The 19,787-nt window shown below is 52.1% G+C and overlaps 1 protein-coding gene across 4 annotated transcripts; it reads right to left on the bottom strand.

Moving 5' to 3' along the window:
- Positions 1–1,378: 1,378 nt before the first annotated feature.
- On the bottom strand, positions 1,379–17,706 carry BMI1 (BMI1 proto-oncogene, polycomb ring finger). 4 transcript variants are annotated; one of them, XM_040547684.1, is made up of 14 exons: positions 17,515–17,706; positions 15,806–15,917; positions 15,649–15,712; positions 15,500–15,534; positions 14,805–14,882; positions 6,447–6,580; positions 6,018–6,114; positions 5,213–5,268; positions 5,029–5,079; positions 4,657–4,765; positions 4,521–4,566; positions 3,874–3,972; positions 3,406–3,486; positions 1,379–3,322 (listed from the first exon to the last, which is right to left on the bottom strand). In XM_040547684.1, exons 1-14 carry the CDS (start codon positions 17,642–17,644, stop codon positions 2,993–2,995), a joined length of 1,422 nt encoding a protein of 473 aa, XP_040403618.1. In that variant the 5' UTR covers positions 17,645–17,706; the 3' UTR covers positions 1,379–2,992. The 4 variants fall into 4 exon arrangements, with proteins under 4 accessions (XP_040403618.1, XP_040403616.1, XP_040403614.1 ...); XM_040547682.1 differs by lacking the exons at positions 14,805–14,882; positions 15,500–15,534; positions 15,649–15,712; positions 15,806–15,917; positions 17,515–17,706 and adding exons at positions 7,036–7,141; positions 11,582–12,114; XM_040547680.1 differs by lacking the exons at positions 14,805–14,882; positions 15,500–15,534; positions 15,649–15,712; positions 15,806–15,917; positions 17,515–17,706 and adding an exon at positions 11,582–12,148.
- Positions 17,707–19,787: the final 2,081 nt, after the last annotated feature.

Raw genomic sequence — 19,787 nt, forward strand, 5'->3', positions numbered from 1 at the left:
CTTTGCAGCGGGCACGCACGGCGCCTGCCCCTGCCTTTGTCCAGCCGGACTGTGGAACAGGCTCCTAAAAACGCAGCACACTTCGGCTTCCATCCCGAATCCCAGCAAACGCAATGTCGGGTGGCGAAAAGATCCCTCTTGCACGTGGATAGCCGGGATTTCTTTCCAAACAGCGGGGACTGACATGCATTTCTTAAAAATCCCGTTCTCTGTATGGCTGCGAAGGGAAAGCCGGTGGAAGCGGGGAGGCTGGTGCCGCAGCTCCGCCAGCGGAGCATCCTCAGCCCGTCTGGCATCGCCCTCCCGGTCCTGCTCGGCACCGCGCTGCCAGCTGCCCAGGGCCGGCAGCTCACCGAAAGTTACTTTCACAGGCTGCCACAAGCATCCTCGGCGGCTTCAGCAGCCCGGCAGGGAGACACCGGAGACGTTTGTTCTTTTCCCAGGCGAACCGGGAGAAGCCGAACGCGCTGCAAGAGCTTAAAAAACCTCGGGGGGAATCAACCACCTCCTGCTTCAGCGCCTCGTGCTGCGCGGACACTTCGCAAAGAGCAGAAGAAGTTCCGTTTAAAGGCTCCAAGGGGTGGTTATCAGCTCCTTCCAGCGCAGATCAGAGCAGTGTGCGAACGCACAGCCCTTCGGGTTGGGCTCGGTGTCGGTCTCGGTGCGAATTAAGTCAAAGAGCCCCGAGGAATTAACTCCTGGGGTTGAGGAATCACGCCAAGACACACACCCGGTCGCACGGAGAGGAACCTTTGCATTGAAACGTCTTTGGCTGCAGGGTGTTTTGAGAAGGAAGGCAGAGCAGTACGGGCAGAGCATGGGGTTTGCCAGCACAGAAATTACGGGGAAAATGCCCTCTGAGCTTCGACATGGGCTAAACTCGGACACAAAGGACGCGAAACTGGCTGGAAAAGGGGGAATAGCCCCTTTGCTGATCGCCAAGAATAATCCGAGGTCAAATAAAGAACAGCGAATGGTTCCTAGGTCGGCACCCAAAACAAATCGTGGCAATTTCTAGGCAATTTTGTTGCTGTTATTTTAGTACCGTGCTGTTCTGTTCATTAAAAATCTTTTTATGCCCCCAGAAAAAGTGGAACTGAGAACGTTTCCCCTTTAATACCACATTATCAACACAGCTCATTTGCTATTTTCAATGAATTATCCCTTTTATTTGTTTATTTCTTTGATCAACTATAAATGAAAGTTATTCGTGTATATAAAACTGAAGTTTTTACTGTTGAAATTGAACTGTACATGTTTACTACAGGAAAAAATATCAACTCTTGTTTAACAAGACATTATACATCAATAAGCAATAACCTTGTGGAGGATTTGCAATCACCTGGTCTATAAAAACAAGCAGGACAAATAACAGCAATTTATATGCAAAAGTAATGATTTAATGACTATAAGCAAGACAAAGCAATAGAATTGTGCTTCTTTTGCAGACTGGAGACAATGAAATGTTTAACTACAATTTTCCCGTACAAACATGAAACAATATCCATATAGAATAAACACCCTCACAAATGTATAACTGATGGGTGATGAACACACACGAAGTTCGACCAAAGCAAAGCACAAACTGAAAAGTGTTCTGGGCTGTTCATATTTTATGTCGGAAAAGTTCCTTCTACTGAAAAAAAATAATACCCTTAGAAGCCTCTAATAAAATGCACCTATTTGCAGGCCATTAAAGAGGAGGCATTCTCCACAATTTATTGGAAATATTAAAGTACCTGTTAAATTTTAATGAAGTTAGTACTGTACCATATACATATATATTAAAGCAAATTTAGACAAAATGCCTTCATCCAGCAAATTGCTGGTTCCTTAAAATTTATACCAAATAGTTTATGGCTTCTATAATGATTCCATGTGCTTTTAAAAACACAATCCCACCACACCAAATAATAAAAAGGTAATCAAACAGGTCAATTACTTTCATCTTCCTTAACTTTTTTTTTTTCTTCACTGCATCACTTCAACAACATTTGGTAAAGTAAAAATATACCACTTGAAAAAAAAAAAAAAAAAAGACAAAGGCAGTAAAATGCTTTTAAGATTGCCAATTGCCCCCAGGTTATCAGAGACTCGAATGTGCTTTCCCAATACTGTAGCTTTCACACACAAAGTGTTTCTCGCAGTATGAGCAAAGCTCAAACAGGCGGCATCTGCAAGGGTCGAACCAGTTTAGAAATTTAACAACCATATCATGAGTGCATGAAACACAATATTTTCTTTATAGTATTTATAAATATATCATACAATACTGTTTCCTGTTATGTCATATACCAATATGGCATTGTACAATAAGCATAATGCCATCTGATTCTTACAAAAGCGAATCATTTAAACAAGTCAGTAAATAAAACGGTAATACCCGCTTTTAGGCATACAGATTGTAAAACTGAAGTTTACTTTTCTTTTGATCGGTTCTGCGCAGCAACAGAGAATTAAAGATGCAACATAAGAATCAAAATGGCTAATACGCAAAAATTGTTATTCACAGTGACATGGCTACATATATGCATTATTCTATGCATATTCTTTCCGTTTCGTTGGATTTCAAGATGAAAAAGCACTTGCTTTCTACAGGTTCACAAAACAGCATAATAACAATAACAATTGAAGAGAACGCAATGGAGGAGTTAGTCTGGATTAACAAACTACTTCCCAGGGTTTATATCAACTTCGGGAGACTCCCGGGTCCAGATGACGGGGACGGAAACAACTCCACATCATTCAGAACACATGAAGGTGTCGCTTCTGTTCGCTTCCCAGTCCTTCGAAAACAATTTACATTTCAATCTTGCGTCGCAATTAACGTCCACAGCGAATGTCACCTAGTCCGCCTTTTATAGCCAAGTTCAGTGTCACTACAAAAGAAAGCAGTTTGGACGATAGTCACATGTATTAGCATCTATAAAGCTGTAATGGCATGGAGAGATCTATAGAAAGGAGGGGCGGGGGCGGTAGTCTCGTGGGCCCGTCAACCGGACGAAGTGGCCGAGGAGCCGTTTATCGAGGTTTTCCGCGCTCTGTTGGTGAAGGAGGACTGGTGGTTACTGCTGGGGCTGCTGCTGGTGCCGTTCATGGTGCTGGAGATGTGCGGGAACTGGGGATGGGGAGACTGGACCGGCGTGCTGGGGCTGGGCAAACAGGAGGAGGTGGAAGGGATGCCTCCTGCTGGGCTGCTCGCCTTATCGCTCCCAGAGTCACTTTCTAGCTCCCCGCTGTTATTCAAGCCTTCCCTCTGGTGACCGATCTTCATTCTCTTGCAAGTGGGTCGCACTCTGTACTTGAGGGGCAGAGGGCCGTTCTGCAAGGCAAAGAGAAGCCCCCGTGAGCACCCTGCCCGGCCACCACCGGGCACCCGCCAGCCAGGGCCGGGCTGCTAATTACCCGTCTCCAGGTGTAGATGTAGGCGATGTCCATTAGGGTGTAGTAGTCCTTCAAAGGCTCCTCTTCGTACATCACATCGATCTGCTCGAGACATTTAACCTTGCGTTAGCGAGCGCCCTGGTATTTACCACTACGCTGCCCCCGAGGTGACCATAGCCCCCAAACCATTTAAAAAAACGCTGTGCCAGAAATGGAGCTGGGAATTTTTGCGTACATTAAACGTGTTTGTAATGAGTTAAGGAGCAATCTCTTGATACCTCGATATTTACATATAAAATCAGGGTGTCACCAAACTCTGCCCTGAGATACTGTAAAATAATGCTCTGAATGCCGTCAACATGTTGCAAACGCCCCGTTGTTAGCACTTGCTGCAAGTGACCAGAAATGTAAACCAAGCGGAGCGTTAACCAGCATTAGTAGGGTTCCAATAGCAAGACTGATTAAACAAAAAGAAAAACCACTGGGTACCTGGAAAGTGTTAGGAATATCCATTTTACTCCGCAGGAACTTTCTTAGATGCATCACTGTCATTGCTGCTGGGCAGCGTAAGTATCTTTTGTCATTCACCTAATGACATAATAAAGGAAATCAGTCAACTGAGAACAAGCAATTACATCCACCAAAGCTGCATTCTAACGTTTTATGCGATATTTAAAAAAATGCGCGTTATTAAATTCTGAACGGTACAGTAACAGTTTCTGCTGTTCTAAGGGACAATAGAAATAAGTGGTACCTTGTAGTTCCCGGGAAAGTAATTAAAAATGCAACTAATTTTATACATAAAGATTTGTATCTCATACCGAATCCCTGTTAAGAATGCATATGTGCTACATACTGACTTTTTAAAAAATAACCAATAAATAATTTATTGCAGAATGACAAAAATTAGGTTCAACTTTAAAAGCAATGCTCCAGGTATTTTTTATTTTTAAGAGCTGGTTGCATATACAGTCGTATGGAGCTGTTCTACCTCTTCTCTCCCTACTACGGCAGCAGGAGGTGTTCTCCTCTCGATCCGGACACAAATCTCCATCTATTTTTCTCAGCAACAAACCCACTCAAAAGATACTTGTGTGCGTGTCATGTTTCCTCTGGAGCAAAGAAAAGTTATTTACCTCTTCCTTTGATTTTTCTTTCTCCTTATTTCCTTTTCGTTCCAGTCTGGGAGAAGAAATGAAACAATTACAACAAATAGTAAATATAGCTGCTATCAGTCAGGTAAACATAAAATATTGCCATTCAGGAACTTGCCTATTCTGGTCAAAGAATTCAATGGATAAGCTTATTATCTCGTCGTCTGTTATAATTCTTTTGTCTTCGTCAGCCACTTCTCCCCTGTCTTCATTAGAGCCATTGGCAGCTGCGCAGAAATTTCCACAATAATTTACATTTTGAAATTCAAATCAGGAAGAATGGCAATTCTCAGCAACAAGAAAAAAAAAATCTCCACAGCAAGATTATGAATTAAATCTACCAAAGTGCTAAAACAATGAACTTCCATTACTCTGGATTTACATCTTAAAATTCTATCGCGGCACCGCTTAATTTGTAAGGCAAGAAGGAAACAGGGAAGCATCTAGGTCAATGGTACAGTTATTCAAGTTGTGAACGAGAAGCGTTTACCATCAGCCGACGGATGAGCAGCATAAAAATCCCTTCTTCTTTTCATTTCATCTAGGTGGAAAAGCATACATTTTTGTCTTTTAGTACGTGCTCTGTAACTGCTGGCAGCGAGACAGGACAACAGTTCTGGTTTGGGGTTTTCTACTCTCAAGGAAAAAAAAAACACACTTATTTAACTACTTACTTTTGAAAAGGCCTGGCACTAGCTTGTATACAATATCTTGGAGAGTTTTATCTGACCTGAAAAAAAAAACAACGACCATAAAATTAAGCAGATGAAGCAATATTTTAATCCGAGTGGCAGCTCCTCATTTATAATCTTTCACAACAATGAGGCATCTCCTACAAAGCACGAGGCTAGTCATAAAAAGTTAACTTACAAGACCTTATAATCAAGCTAACACTCTTCTAAAGGCTGCTATAAAACAACACCCGAGCGATCTGCGGCACAACAACTGAAAAATAATTCTCTCAGACTGGAGGAAGGCCCTGAAAACTACCAGTCCTCCAAATGAAGAGGGAGAACGGGGAAAAAGCAACAGCGAGAAGAAAATATTCCTGAACCGAGAAGCCTGCTCTCGAGGCTTTTGACTTTCAGCCTCAAAAGTTTGAGCAGCATTTTATTTTTTCCATGGCTTTGCTGGATGGCCAGACTGAAGCATGTCCGTGAGAAATGGAAAGTGGGGATAAAAACTGTCGGATCGGTATCCATGAGAATGGGGGGAGAGGGAGAAGGCATTGTGGCAGCGGTTAGCGTATGCAAAAAGAAGACCAACAGCAACTTTTCGGCCTCGCATCCAGCGAAATCTTCAATTTCCATCAATGACAAAACTCCAAAGAGAGAGCCTACGCGCAAGTTAGCTCGGAAATTGACAGCTCCTTTCAGATTTAAATGGCACACCGAGAGATAACATCAGCACAATCGCCGCTGGCCTCCCCAGCCGGAGGAAAACCAGGGGAGCGCGCCGCACCTCGCCCCCCGCTCCTACCTTATGTTCAAAAGCGGCCGGGTTTTGTGAACTTGGACATCGCAAATGGGGCAGTACTTGCTCGTCTCCAAGTAACGCACGATACACGTCTTGCAGACTGCAAGGCAAACACGGGAAGCCTTTTAGCCAGAGGTGGAGGTGCCGCCGGAGCATGCATAGAGCGAGGTGCGATCTTCTCAGCTATGCAAGCCCGCAGATCGTCCATCGGCAGAAGCGCGCTGCTTAAGCTCAACAAATACCCAAATAAGCCGCGATTAACATGAAAAGGGGACGCTCGGAGTCCATATACTCGGACTTTAACAAAGAGAGCGGCAGGGCCGGCGGCGGGAGGAAGCCGTCCGCGGCGGGGCCGGCCGGGGGGCGGCTGTCCCGGGGCTGTCCCGGGGCTGTCCCGGGGCAGGGGCTCGTCGGGCGCCCGCGGCTACTTACAGGAGTGGAGGCACTCTATGATGGTCGTCGCGTCGATGAAGTACCCGCCGCAGAGCACGCACATCAGATGGGGGTTTAGCTCCGTGATTTTGATCCTGGTGGTCCGGTGCATTTTGCCGGCGGACCGGGCGGCTCTGCAAGACACGCGAGCGGCCGGCGGGCCGGGTGAGCGGGGCCGAGCGCCGCGTCCCGGCGCCGGGGCCCCGAGCCCGGCATCCCCCGGTGGCGGCGGCGGCGGCGGCGAGCCCGGGTCCCGGGGCGGCTCCCGCGGCTCCGGGCGGCTCGGGGCCGGGCTGGGCGCAGCCCCGCGGAGGCGCGGCCGCGGCGGCCCCCGCGCCGCTCGCTCCCCGCCGGGCACCGGGCTCTCGGCGGGTCCGGGCGGCGGCTCTCGGCTCGGCGGGGAGCCCGGGGGGGGCCGGCCGGGCACCGGGCTGCCGGCGAGCAGCACAAAGGGGAACCGGCGCCTCCCGGTGCGGCTGCCCTGGCATTTCCGGAGAGCGGGGAGGGCGGCGGGGGGGGCGGGGGGGGGGGGGGGGGGGGGGGGGGGGGGGGGGGGGGGGGGGGGGGGGGGACACGGGTGGACACGCACCTCGGAGCGGGGTCCGGGCACCGGGGCCGGCCCGACAGGGGGGTCCGGGCGGCTGCCGCTGCCGCTCGGTGCCGATCCGGATCTGCTCCGCTCTCCGAGGGGGTTGCTATAGCAACTTACACTTACACTTGGCATCCTGCCACCGCTGGGAACACACGAGAGCCGGGCGGGGGGGCGGCCGGGGGGGGTGGGGAGGGAAGGGGGGCCGGGCCGGGCCGGGCCGAGCTGAGCCGGGCCCGGGGGGGGTGGGACACGGGGCCCCGGGGGGCTGCCCGGGGGGGCGGGGGAGCCCTGGGGGTTTGGGAGTCCGGTGGCGAGGGGATGGGGAGGGGGGAGGAGGGAGGGCGGGCAGGGGGAGGCGAGGATTTGGGGGGGGGGGGGGGCGGGCCGGGGGGTGCCGGGTTGCGGGGTCTGAGCCCGGCGGAGGCGAGAGCGGGAGGCTCCTCCCGAGCCTCGGCCATTTCGGCTCCTCGCAGGGGCCTCTCTCCACGTCGACTCGGGGCGAGGAGCTGGGCTCGGATCGCTCCGCTCCCCCCCTCCGCTCCCTCCTCCCCCGCGCCGCCCCGCCGCGCTCCCGGGCCCCCCGCACCGCCGGCGGGGTGCTGAGCCCGCTCCGCGCCGCGCCGCCGGGGTCCCGCCGCCCCCCGGTCCCCTTCCCTCCGGTCTCCCCTTCCTCCCCCTCCGCCCCAGCTCGCTCTCTCTTTCTTTCCTTCCTTTCCTCCCCCCCCCCCCCCCCCTTCTTTTGAGGCTCATTTGAAAAGCCTCCCGCGGACGAAGCGAGAGCGGTGCAAAGTTTTGCAAGAGGTGGAAAGTGATTTGCAGCACCCCGGGGCAAGGTGCTCGGGTGGGAGGCAACGCACGGCTCCGGATCCTTAAAAAATAAAAAAAAAAAGCAAAAATAAAATAAAATAAAAAATAAATAAAGTATAACCACCTCCTTTTCAGTAATAAAGCACACCAAGGGAAGGAGAAAAAAAAAAAAAAAAAGCCCAAACCGACTTTAAACGGTACATTAGTGACAACATGCAAAGGACCATGTGACCAAATCATTCCTAAAGCTAAATCAACACCTTGTCAACACAATGCAGCGACAAGAGTGAAAAACAAATGTCATTTTCACAGTCTGAAAGCCATAAACCCCCATCGGATGCAGTGGCACCAGCGCTACATGCACGCGTACTATTTTAAAAAATGAGAGGGAATAAGAGCTAGAGGGGAAAGTACACAGTGGGAAAATACCCTATCAGCCACGTCAGTTGCAGAGCGAATTATTTTCTGTCAGGCAGATCCTGAAAAATGCGATGTACCCGTGTTACCGAGCTGCATGCTGCTCGTTTTCCCACGTCGGCGCTCCCAGCACACCGGCTCGGCTGCCTGTCCCCCCTGTCGCCCAGCCGCAGCCCCCAGCCGCCTCTTGCGAGCTGGGGCAGCCTCCAGACGCGAGGCTCTCCCCAGCTCCTCGCGAACTTCGATGCTGGGCAGCGCAAGCAGCCCCACAGCCCGAGCTCCGCAAACGCTTTGAATTTCGGCCAGCCCGCCCAGGACAGGGGTAGGGTATTTCCCGAGGAGTGCACACACAGCGCCAACGAGCGACCTTAGCAAGGAAACTTCTGCTGCTGCTGCTCCAGGAGAAGCTCGGGACGAGCCGCAGAGCAGGCTCCCCCAAACCGAAGCGGAGCCAGCAGGCGAAGAGAAAAGCCAAGTGCGAAAAGCCCCGAGCGACGGCAGGTCCCCAAAGCTGCTGCTGGCACCGGGCAGGAAAGCGAGCCCCCCGCTTTTTGGGGCTGTGCTGCCGCTGCCAGGGTCCCTGGCCCCCCCTGCACCCCCGGGCGGCCGCTCGCCCCCCTCCAGCACGGGCAGAGCCGGGGCTCCAGCCCCCGGCCCCCCGAGGCAGCGGCTGCGGGGTGCCCCCGGGTCCCTGCCTGCCCCGGGCTGCCTCCTGTTCGTCCGAGCCAACACCTCGGAGCTGACAAATCCCCGAAGTAAAAAACGCGTCGGTGAGCGGGGTCAGGCGAGCCGGCTGCTAGAATTCCTTCCTCGCCAGCCCTGACTTTCTGGGACAAACCTTGCAGGACATCGACGCGTTTATTTCACGCGAGCCTAGCCCCTGCCCAACCGGAGGAGGATTAAATTCAACCGTGAAACCTGTTTTGTCGAAGCGACCCCCTAAACGCGGGTTATTTATTGCCCGGAGTTCGAGTTATCTTTGCCATCAGAGATTTTCCCCGGCGAGCAGAAGCAGGCAGGGAACCCCTCGCCGACAGCCGCCCGAGCAGGCACACGGACACGCGTGTAAATCCCTGCGTGGGGGCCACACCAACCCGGCGCGTTTCACTCCAGCAGCCCGAGCTCAAGATTTTGGGAGGAGGGAAACCCTTTCGGTTTTTTTTTCCTGCTCGTGGTGATAAGACGACGAGTACCGACACTTCACACGGTCAATACAAACAGCCTCTCAGCCAGGACAATACTTATTTACACATTGACACATGGGACAACCAGACGTAAAATATAGGAAGATAATGCTTGCTGGAAGCAAACACTGCCAGCCGACTGATTATTTAGAGGCCTTAAACGGGCTGTGTCAAAATGAGGAAAAACAGAAGTGCATTCTCCTGCTGAGGATCAGCTACATTATTAAAAATCCATAAACGCAATAAACTATCAAAGCTCGCCTGACAGGTCTCTGACAGAAAATACACCCGCAAAAAAAAATTAAAAAAAAAAACAACAGAAACATCACGGGGGCAGGTCTGCACACTTGACACCTATATCCACTCGGGAAAGTCTCTCCTCATCAGGGAAGAAGCTGTCATGCCACATCCTCACCTACTATCAGCCAGAACCACTTCTACCGAGAAGTCTGTTATTGCTCTTTCACGTAAGAATGCCCCCATGTGTTTTTTAAGGAGGGATGGTGCTCCTTTCAAAGGAGGCATAGGTAGCTCAAATATCCTCGCCCAGCACGCTGCGGCCAGGAAAAGACCTGAATATTGGCAACAGAGTGCAAAAGGACCCCAGCCCCTTAAATAACCTCCCTGGAACTACGTGAACTCCACAGTCGGTCCCCTTAAAAAAATGCACTAAAATGTTAATTTTGCATTCATTAAGGGATCAGGTAGGTCATCGCTTCGTATCTCTGGCAAACTGCAGCAAAAGTCCGTCTCAGTTTCCAGGACGTGCTGCAAATGGGCAGTCTCGGTAGTTTCCCCGGACTGCACTTCCAGAACCTGCCCGGTCTTTGGGACGGTCCCGTAAAACAGGCTGCTCTGAGCACTACAGACCACGCCAAAAAAAATAAATAAATAAATTTTAAAAAACCCATTTAGTGCCCAGCTTGCAAATAGGCACATGCGCCCAGGTTTTCCTGAACTTTTTTGAGAGTGGAGGAGCGAATCAAAGTTTCTAGCTGCTGAAAAGTGACTCTCTCACTTTTCCAGATACGCGTGTTTTTTGCTTATTTTTACCTGTTTATTCGCAAATATTTACAGCAAACAGGCGGAAACACCCCGCGTTATACACTGCCAAGGCCAGACAAACGCAAACACATCCGCAAGCAACTTTCCAGCGCTGCCCACAGCCAGCACGAGGATCCCACTCGTGACACCTTTAAGACCTGACAAAGGATTCCACGTTCACGTACCCTTCCCGGGCTCAGGAGGAAAAAGAAAAAAAATCCCCATGGCAGGAAAGAAATCCGAAAACCCCTCTCCGTCCCACGGGCACATCACCTTTGCTCCAAAGGCTCTAGCAAATCGCACACCCCAGTCCCCAAAGCTCGCAGCCAAACTGCTCTCTTTACCAAATTCAAAATAAAAAAAAAATAAAAATAAAAGTTATTCCTCGGTCCTGGTCGCCCCCTCCCCGCCTCTCCCAGCAGGGACACCCCCCCAAACTTTCGCATTTGAAGCACAAATGTAAGAGGAGACACTGGGAACAACTGGGAACCGCCATCTTACGAGCCATCCAATTTCCCCCAAGTACTTGTCCAAGTTAAGTTAATAACATTTTCTGCTGGGCGCCCCGGAGCCTACCAACCCCTCCAGGAGGATCGCTACCCCCCGGCGGCTCCGTCTCTATAAAATGGGGGCGTTATCTGACATTTTGGGCTCCCCCGGACGCCTTTCTTTCGGAGAGGACTGAAATCACTTGACCCAGGCAGCTCCAGATTTCACGACCGTCCCTGTTTAATCAAAATCTGCCTTTAAACAAAGGGCGCTCAGGCCGGGCTGGCAGCAGGGTCTGGAAATATAAATATTCTCCTCGGGGGCCATGTGCACAGAAACGTTTTCGGGGGCACCTGGGGGAAGAAAGGAACTAAAATTTGCCAATGTGGGTGCGCAGCGAAAGCGAGTGCACGGGCTGCTGCTGCTGCTGCGTGTCTATATGTGTGCGTGTGTGGCTGGAGCAGCCTGTCAGCGCTTTTCCCAGCCGGAGAGCCGGGGGGACACCTAGGCTCCCCTTTGCAGCCCCCAAACCGGCCGAAAACCGCCGCCGAGCCCCCGCCGCCCCCCGCCGTCGGTGAGGAGACACCTCGCTGCATACATACCCGGAGGAAGGAGCCGGCGGGGGACGATCGGAGCGGCCAAAAAAGACAATGAAAGTTAAAAGTCGTTCAGCAGAAAATGAATGTGAGCCAAGCGGCCATCTTGAAATGAACTGCAGACGCTGTCAATTGCAATAAGCTTATTGCTGCTGCCGCCGCCGCTGCGCTCCGCTCATGTTAGTTACAAAACGCCCGGGTTTTCTCCTCGCTTCCACCGACCCTTCTGGCTCCCTCTCGCTCCCTCCGAGCCTGCCTTTTTGGGTGGCTCAGGCGCCGGGAGCGCAAAGTCTCGCTAATCCGGATGGGTCCTCTCTCCACCAGCCCATTGTCTCTCCCTCTTCCCCCCGCTCTGCCTCTCGCTTTCGCTCTCTCTCTCTCTCTCTCTCCTCTCTCTCTCTCTCTCTTTTTTTTTTTCTCTTCCTTTTTTTTTTTTTTATTATTATTATTTCATAGTTGGTGGCGAGGGGGGGACGCGGGGGGGGGGGGGGGGAGGGCGGGAGGGTGGAGGAGGGAAAAATGCAAGGCTGAAGGCACACACTGCAAACTGACACCGGCCCCAAAATGGCTCGGAGTTCGCCCGCCCCGCCAGCGTCACGTGGGGCTCCTCATTCCTTAAGGGTGGCCTGGGAATTAGCGGCCGTGCCGCCGGAGCCCGGCAGCCTCCCCGTGACCCAATCCCGCAACCTCCTCCTCCTCCTCCTCCTCCTCTTCTCCTCCTCCTCCTCCTCCTCCTCGCCCTCCCCCTCCTCCTCCTCCTCCTCCTCCTCCTCCTCCTCCTCCCCCTCCTCCCCCCTCCCGCCGCCCCCTCCCCTCCCCCCCGGCCCTACACGCGCGCCGCCGCCGCCTCCTTTTCGCCGCCGCCTCCCCGCCCCGCCACGGCACGGCTCGGCTCGGCACGGCACGGACCGACCCCCGCCCCGGACCCGCACCCACCGCCCCCACAACCCCCCCCCCCTCTCCCCACGCAACGCGCCCGATTCCTCCTTTTCTCCCCCCCCCCCCCCCCCCCCGCCCGCTCGGGCTCCTCTCTCTTTCATCCCCTCCGCTCCCCCACGATCACGCGTGACCCCCCCCCCACACCCCACGCCCCCCCCCCCCGGACACCCCCCCCCGCACTTGTTGCGCCCGCCCCGTCCCGCCCCGCGTGGGGACGCGCGGCCGCCGCCCGCCCCGTCGGGGCCCGCAGCCCCTCGGAGGGGCCGGGGAGCGGCGGGGGGAAGCCGCCGCCGCCTCCCGCAGCCCGGAGCCCGCAGCCCGGAGCCCGGGACACGCCGCAGCCCGGCCGCGGAGGAGCGGGGCCGAGGCCGGCCGGGTGCCGTCGGGCGCCGTCGGGCGGGGAGCGCCGAGGGATGAGCCCCGCTCGGCGCCTCGTGGGGGCGGCCGGGTCCCCCCGACGTGCTTCCCCCGCCGGCAGGTGCTCGGCCCCGGCCACCTCGGGGCGGCGGAGAGCAGGGGACGAAGGGACGAGGCCCCCCCGAGCGGCTCCGGGAGGCGGGAGCCGCCGCCGGGGCTCCTCCGCTGCGGCGGGCGGGCGGGCGGGCGGGCTGCGGGGCGAGCCGGCCCCCAAGAAAATTCAATTAGGGCCCTTTCCGCCTCCCGAGCCGCCGCCCGAGCTTGAAGCTCGGCCGGGATGCGGGATCGGCCCGGTTACATCCCACAGCGTGACAGGGGCGAGTCCCAAACGCCCCGTGGCGGGGAGGCGGTGGGGCCGCGCCCCGTGGGGCCGGGGCCGGGCTCCGCAGCCCCGCTGCTAGGGACGGCCGCTCCCCCGCCCCCCCCCCCGCCTCGAAAAAGAGGAGTAGGAGTGAATAAACTTTATTAGAAACCAAAGAAACAGAGGCACAGGGAAAGGGAAGGAACGCTTGGAAGACAGCAGTTGAGTGCACGTTTAACTCGAGAGGTGATCTTCCAAAAAACTAAGCAAGGAATGCCAACTGCGGTCGTAAGAACAGCTATTTCACTTAATTCTCATCCAGGAGATCATTAAAAAAAGCTTCAGATCACGAGATGTAAATGGAGATGAACGACATTTGTCCTTCAGAAGACGCTTTTAGGAATCAGTACGTGAGCTCAGCAGGCTGACACCTTCCTTCAGTCACATCTGAGTCGCTCTTTCTAGACTCTTTGCAGCATCTTTTAGTTTTCCCACTAAATCCTGAGAGAGGGAATACCATCTTAGAATAAACATTTTTTAAAGGTCAGCTATCAGTAGAACAGAATATTCTTTTACACGCAGAGGGAAGGGAGACCAGCATCCTATACCACAAAGAATTGTTGCAGTTGACAAACAATGCCAGCAAGTAATTAAATAAATTCCTTTTTTTTTTAATACTGTTGTAAAAAAGTCAGAAAAGTTGGAACTGAAGGAAAATGCCTTTTAACGTATATGACCTCCTAAAATATATCACTGTTTTTAATGTGCAGATTTTATTGGTATGGTTACAATGGCTGGTGCTAACAGTTACTCGAAGCTTGAGCACTATACACATTTCTAAAATCCTGAAAATATTTTGAGTGCAATTTTGTACTGGGACCATTCTCCAGTCAACGTACACCAGGCTTAAGTAAGTCTGAACCAATTTTAAACACTCTCTAGCATGTCAAAGACAACTTTGGAGACACACATGAACCAAGCGGCAGTGTAAACCTGGAGTTTTAATATCTTGCCTTCTCTGCCCCCAGCCCCTCTTCCCACTCTCCCCCGGTTTGCTCACTTTCAAGCATTACAATACCTCCATTGTTCAGTTACACATTTAAATCGCTAAACAAAGATCAACGTTTGTTTCACTACGTTTCTGACGTGCCATTAATGCCACTGAAGAGGCTCCAGTTCGTTCTCTATTTTTACTCGTGACATATTTCAGTCAGTGAACCGCTTTCCTTAATCATTTCCCCAAACCACGGGAAATCAGAGTTTCAGAAAAATGATGCATCCCCTCCCAAATTTACCCAAATAATTCATTGGTTATGAAAACTGACCAAATATTTACGCACACATGGAAACAACACATGCAACCAAAATCAGTTACTCTACAGCTTCATTTGAGAAGACAGCAAGACCACATCCAGGTAATTTTGTCAGAAGTTTCTCCCATACCCTCCCAGTTCTGGATTTTTATTTTATTTTTTATTATTTTTATTTTTTGAGCATAGTTTCTATCACTTAATTATGATTGACAAGGTGTTAAAAACATTTACATCCACAACTGGGGCCAAGTATAGAAACAATGAGGAGGGAAAGAAGTACCTGCAATTGCTCCATTGTGCAACTAAAACTAACATCTGGGTGCGATCCTGAATCACTCTGAGGAAAAAAAAAAAAAACAAAAAAAAACACCAACAAAAGACAGTTTTATTAAAAAATGACATGATATTGCATTTTTTCCTCTGAGGGTGCGAGCAGTACCGTACCTCCACGTTTAAAGTCACCAAATAGGAAGGCTGGTAAGTTTTATGAAGTTGATTGGTCTAAATTAAAAACAAAGAGCATTGAAAAAAGTCAGGTCTCAGCACTGGGACGGACTAAAGAAACACGTTGAAGCTTTGAGATTACCTTGATCTGATATTCCAAGCGCCAAGACACATCAGTTATATGGAGGGGAGATCTGCCTATGCTGAAAGACACAACAGTAACAAGTTCCCTACGCTAAAAGTTAATTTTCTAAAGCTGCCCATCAATAAAGTCAACAAGATACTGGTAATGTTCCTTGAAAAGTTCAAAAAGTTACTTAAAAGTGGAATCCTGAAAGGAGGAAGGAAAGTTTCAACAGTTGTTTTCTAAGGTCTGTTAAAAATGTAAAAAATAACAAAAAATAAACAATTTTTTAAAAATCAATATTTTTTATTTTAATCAGGTAAAGTATGCATGGATGTTTTCCAGGAGAGTTTCAGAGTAGCTTTAACGGGCACTGATTCACCTACCTTCCCAACAGGATTTCCAAGGCATCCTTGTTTTTCTGAAGGAAAAAAAGAGAAAGAGAGGGGGAGAGAAAGGAAAATATATTTGGAAGCTTCAAACAAATTGCTACGGGAGAAAGAAAACACCAAGATGTTCGAATTGGATTCAAAACCTGATATTCGGTGCAAAACTGCTCGATTCTCTCTTTATCCAATTTACAGTCTTCCAGGCACGTGCTGCGGGGAAGCAGAATTTATCGGCCCTCTGCTAGCACCGGCTCGGCCGTGAGCCAGGGGAGCAGTGGGGTGGCCGCAGGGCGCTGCTGGTACCTGATGGCAGCCACGTCGGCTCTCTGCTTTCCTGCCTCCAGAATGCACGTCGCGGCTGCGGCGTGGCAGTGCTTTAACACCGCCGGGTCGATATCTTGCAGGTCTGGATCGTCTACAACAAACGCCCCGCTGAGGAGGACAGCGCGGAGCCCGCAAACTTCGCCGTGCCACCCGCCCGGGGACGGGGACGGGACGAAGGGGAAGGGACGAAGGGGAAGGGACGAAGGGGAAGGGACGAAGGGGAAGGGACGAAGGGGATGCTACGGACCCCGCGGTCCGTCCCGGCGCTGCGCCTAAACCTCCACCCCATTAAAAATGATAGAAAAAAAGAAGCACCGCGAGGAGAAGCTCGGTTTCCTCTGCTCGCGGTTCCCCGGGGCGGCTGCGGGTTAAAGGCAGGCTCGCAGCCGGGACACAGCCGCCCCCCTCCGGCCCGGCGGGGTGCGGGGAGCGGGGTGCGGGGAGCGGGGTGCGGGGTGCCGGCCGGGCTCCGCCGCTTGGAAACCTCCCGGCGGAGGCGGGCGTGCAGCGGCGGGGCGGCCCCGCGCAGCGGCACCCTGGAGCCGGCCGCGGGCGAGGGTCCGGCCGCGGTGCCGGGGCGGTGTGCACGCACCTCTGTGCTCGCACACGCGGCGCCGTACGCGTGCACACCCCCGCGTGCATGCACACGCGGCTATGTGCGTGGTCACGCGGCTATATGCATGCAGGCGGTCCCAGACAGACGCACGCCCCTATGTGCATGCACACAGTCCTATATGCACGCAGACTTATTTGCCCGCATGCAAACCTATATGCACGCATAATCTTATATTCATGCACAACCCTATATCCATGCACACCCCTATGTGCATACACAGCCCTATATTCATGCACACAGCCCTATATGCACGCGTGCAAGCCTATATGCATGCATACCCCTATATTCACGTATACCCCTATATTCATGCACACCCCTATGTGCATGCACACACACATGCACACCTATATGCATGCACACCTATATGTGTGCATACCCCTATATTCACTCATACCCCAGTATTCACGCATACCCCTATAAGCATGCACACAGTCCTGTATGCACACAGACCTATATGCACGCATGCAAGCCGATGTGTGCATTCCCCTATATTCATGCATGCCCCTGTATGCATGCACACAGACCCCTATATGCACACAGACCTATATACACGCATGCAAGCCCGTGTGTGTTCCCCTATATTCATGCATACCCCTATAAGCATGCACACAGTCCTATATGTACACAGACCTATATGTATGCATGCAAGCCTATGTGTGTGAATTCCCCTATAGTCACGCATACCCCTATAAGCATACACAGACCCCTATATGCACACAGACCTATATACACGCATGCAAGCCTATATGCTTGCATACCCCTATACGCATTCACACCCCTATGTGCACGCACACCTCTACGCGTGCACACCCCTATATGCATGCACACCCCTATATGCATACATACCCCTGTATTTATGCGCACCCCCCTGTACACGCACAACCTTAACGCTGAGCACCGCAGCCCCACGCACGACCCCCCCCACACACCCCCCACGCCCTCCCCGACCCCCTCGGCACACCGCATCCCCCCCCCCCCCACCCCCGCGCAGGTGCCAGCAGGAAGCCCCCTTAACACCCCCCCCCCCCCCCCCCATACAAACATCCTCCTTTACCCCCCTCCCCGCTCTCACCCAGGCCGCCGGGGGGCTGCAGGAGGCCGCGGAAGGCGGCGCGCAGCAGCGCGGCGTAGGCGCGGCGGGGGAGGCGGCGGGGGTCGCCCAGCAGCCGCCACCCGCCCTGCGCGGCCGCCGACAGCTCCATTGTGCCGCCGTGACCTTCGACACGCGCCACGTGACGCGCGGCAGCTGATCACCGGCGGCGGAGGCGGGGCGGGGCCGACCGGGACCGGGCGCGGGCGGGCGGGCGGAGGCGCCGCCGGGGCGAGGGCTCCGCGGTTCCGCGGAGCCCTCGCCCCGGCGGCGCCTCCGCCCGCCCGCCCGCGCTCGCTCTGCCACCCCCCCCCCCCCCCCCCCCCACGACCGCGTCGCCGTGAGGAAAGCGCCCCCCCGGGGCCTTCCCTCGGTCGCGGTGCCTTTGCGGCCGAACCCTGTAAATATCTGGATTTTCCTCAGATACCGTTCCCCTGTGTTCTGACGAGAAAATCCCAACCGGGATAGGCAGAACGGACCGCAACACACACCCCCCCCCCACCACCACCACCGCCCTGAACGGGCTGGACCGATAACGCATAACCGAGCCTTCCCTCGACAAACTTTTGTGATGATGTTTCTGAAGTGAAAATTCCGTGTTCAGATCTCCTCGGTTTGAAAAGAGTAGAAGCACTGACAGGGACACTAACGCCTAACCACTGACAGGGACGCCTAACCAAGCGTTCCCTCGACAAACTTTTATTATAATGTTTCTGAAGTGGAAATTCACTGTTGAAATCCCCTCGTTTATTTATTTTTAAGAATAGATGCAAAAGGCCCCTGCCAGCTTGGTGATTTTAAAATAACATCTACATACTGACTGAACAAGCCTTATTTGCAGAATATTTCTTAAGTGGAAATTCCATATTGAAATCTCTTTTTTTTTTAAAAAAAAAGTAGAAGGTAAAGGCCCCTGCCAGATTGGTGATTTTAAAATAATATCTACATACTGACAGCAAGATTGTAGTCCTTTTCCTGCTACAGATACATTTCAGACAACACAGCCTTCCCACACTACACATACACTTCAGACAACACAAGGTGTAAAAATGACCAGCTGCCAATTATTACCAAATATGTAACTTAAAATCATATAAAAAGAGCAGTTTTCCCTCTAGATTTGCAATGCTTCTTCTCTGAAATAGGAGTTGGTGATGAGAGTACGTCAGATGCACTAGCACATATGTAAATGTAGTGCAACATGTAAAGCATATCCCGTGCATACCCCTATATATTATCATACCCCTCATATATTATCATAGCCTAATTCAAAACTGGTGAGCATCCCCTGCTCTTTGGGTCAACTTCTGACCTGTGCTGCGATCCCTTTGCAGGTTGACACTGCTGCCAGAGGAGTGGACCTTGTGCTAGGAAAGAGCTTTGAATATACAAATTTCATTTCGCCTGACCTATTCAATGCGATTGACTGGATTTAATTGAAGAGCTGTTAGGAATTTTGTATCCACATCTGTACCTGTCACTAATTATTGACGGTCATCTAAGAGCTCAGCCCAGGTTTTGAACCTGTTAAAGTTTTGTTCCAGTGAGAACGGTAAGGTTAGATTTTATCACATCTAGCCACATCACATTTTATATGCATTTGAATGTGTTTTCTCTTTGTGATATTAATCCAGTTCTTTTCTCTAAATTGGCTGTCTGCCTGTCACGTACATTTCTTCCTCAGTACTGATGCGGGACACGAGCAATCAGGTTGCTGGCACTGTGGATTCTCCGCTCACTAGGTAAAATCATGCATTGCTAAACTTAGGTCTCAACTATGCACAAACTGAGGTAAAAAAAATAAAAGTATACTGCCTGCAGGATCCGGCCCTTAATCCTGACACACCGCGTAAGCACAGTGTCAGGTCTTGCAGTCGCATGAAGAACAACTGCTTACATTTTTGGTGTATGATCTGATGTGATAGCACTGGTCCGATGCTTTGGCATACAAATGAACACCACTGAATTGATGAACGCTGAGCTTCAGAGCTCTGCCTGACAGAATTCCTGCTGATTTGCATTTTGCCAGAAACTAAAAGGCATGACAACAGCAAGGTGGGCTGGCAAAATCAGGCTTTCTCTGTCTTGTGGTATGGTTGTCAAATATAGACACGATACATAAGAAAAGGCATAAAATGGAGGAGAAGAAAAACCATAAAATGGAGGAGAGGACAAAGCTCTGAGCTGTAGATTTACAAAGGTGCAGAGACCACAGCTATGGAAAAGGATTGTCATAAAAAAATGTTAGAAATGTA

Source organism: Cygnus olor, chromosome 2 (assembly GCF_009769625.2).
Source record: "Cygnus olor isolate bCygOlo1 chromosome 2, bCygOlo1.pri.v2, whole genome shotgun sequence".
Taxonomy (NCBI): Eukaryota; Metazoa; Chordata; class Aves; order Anseriformes; family Anatidae; genus Cygnus; species Cygnus olor.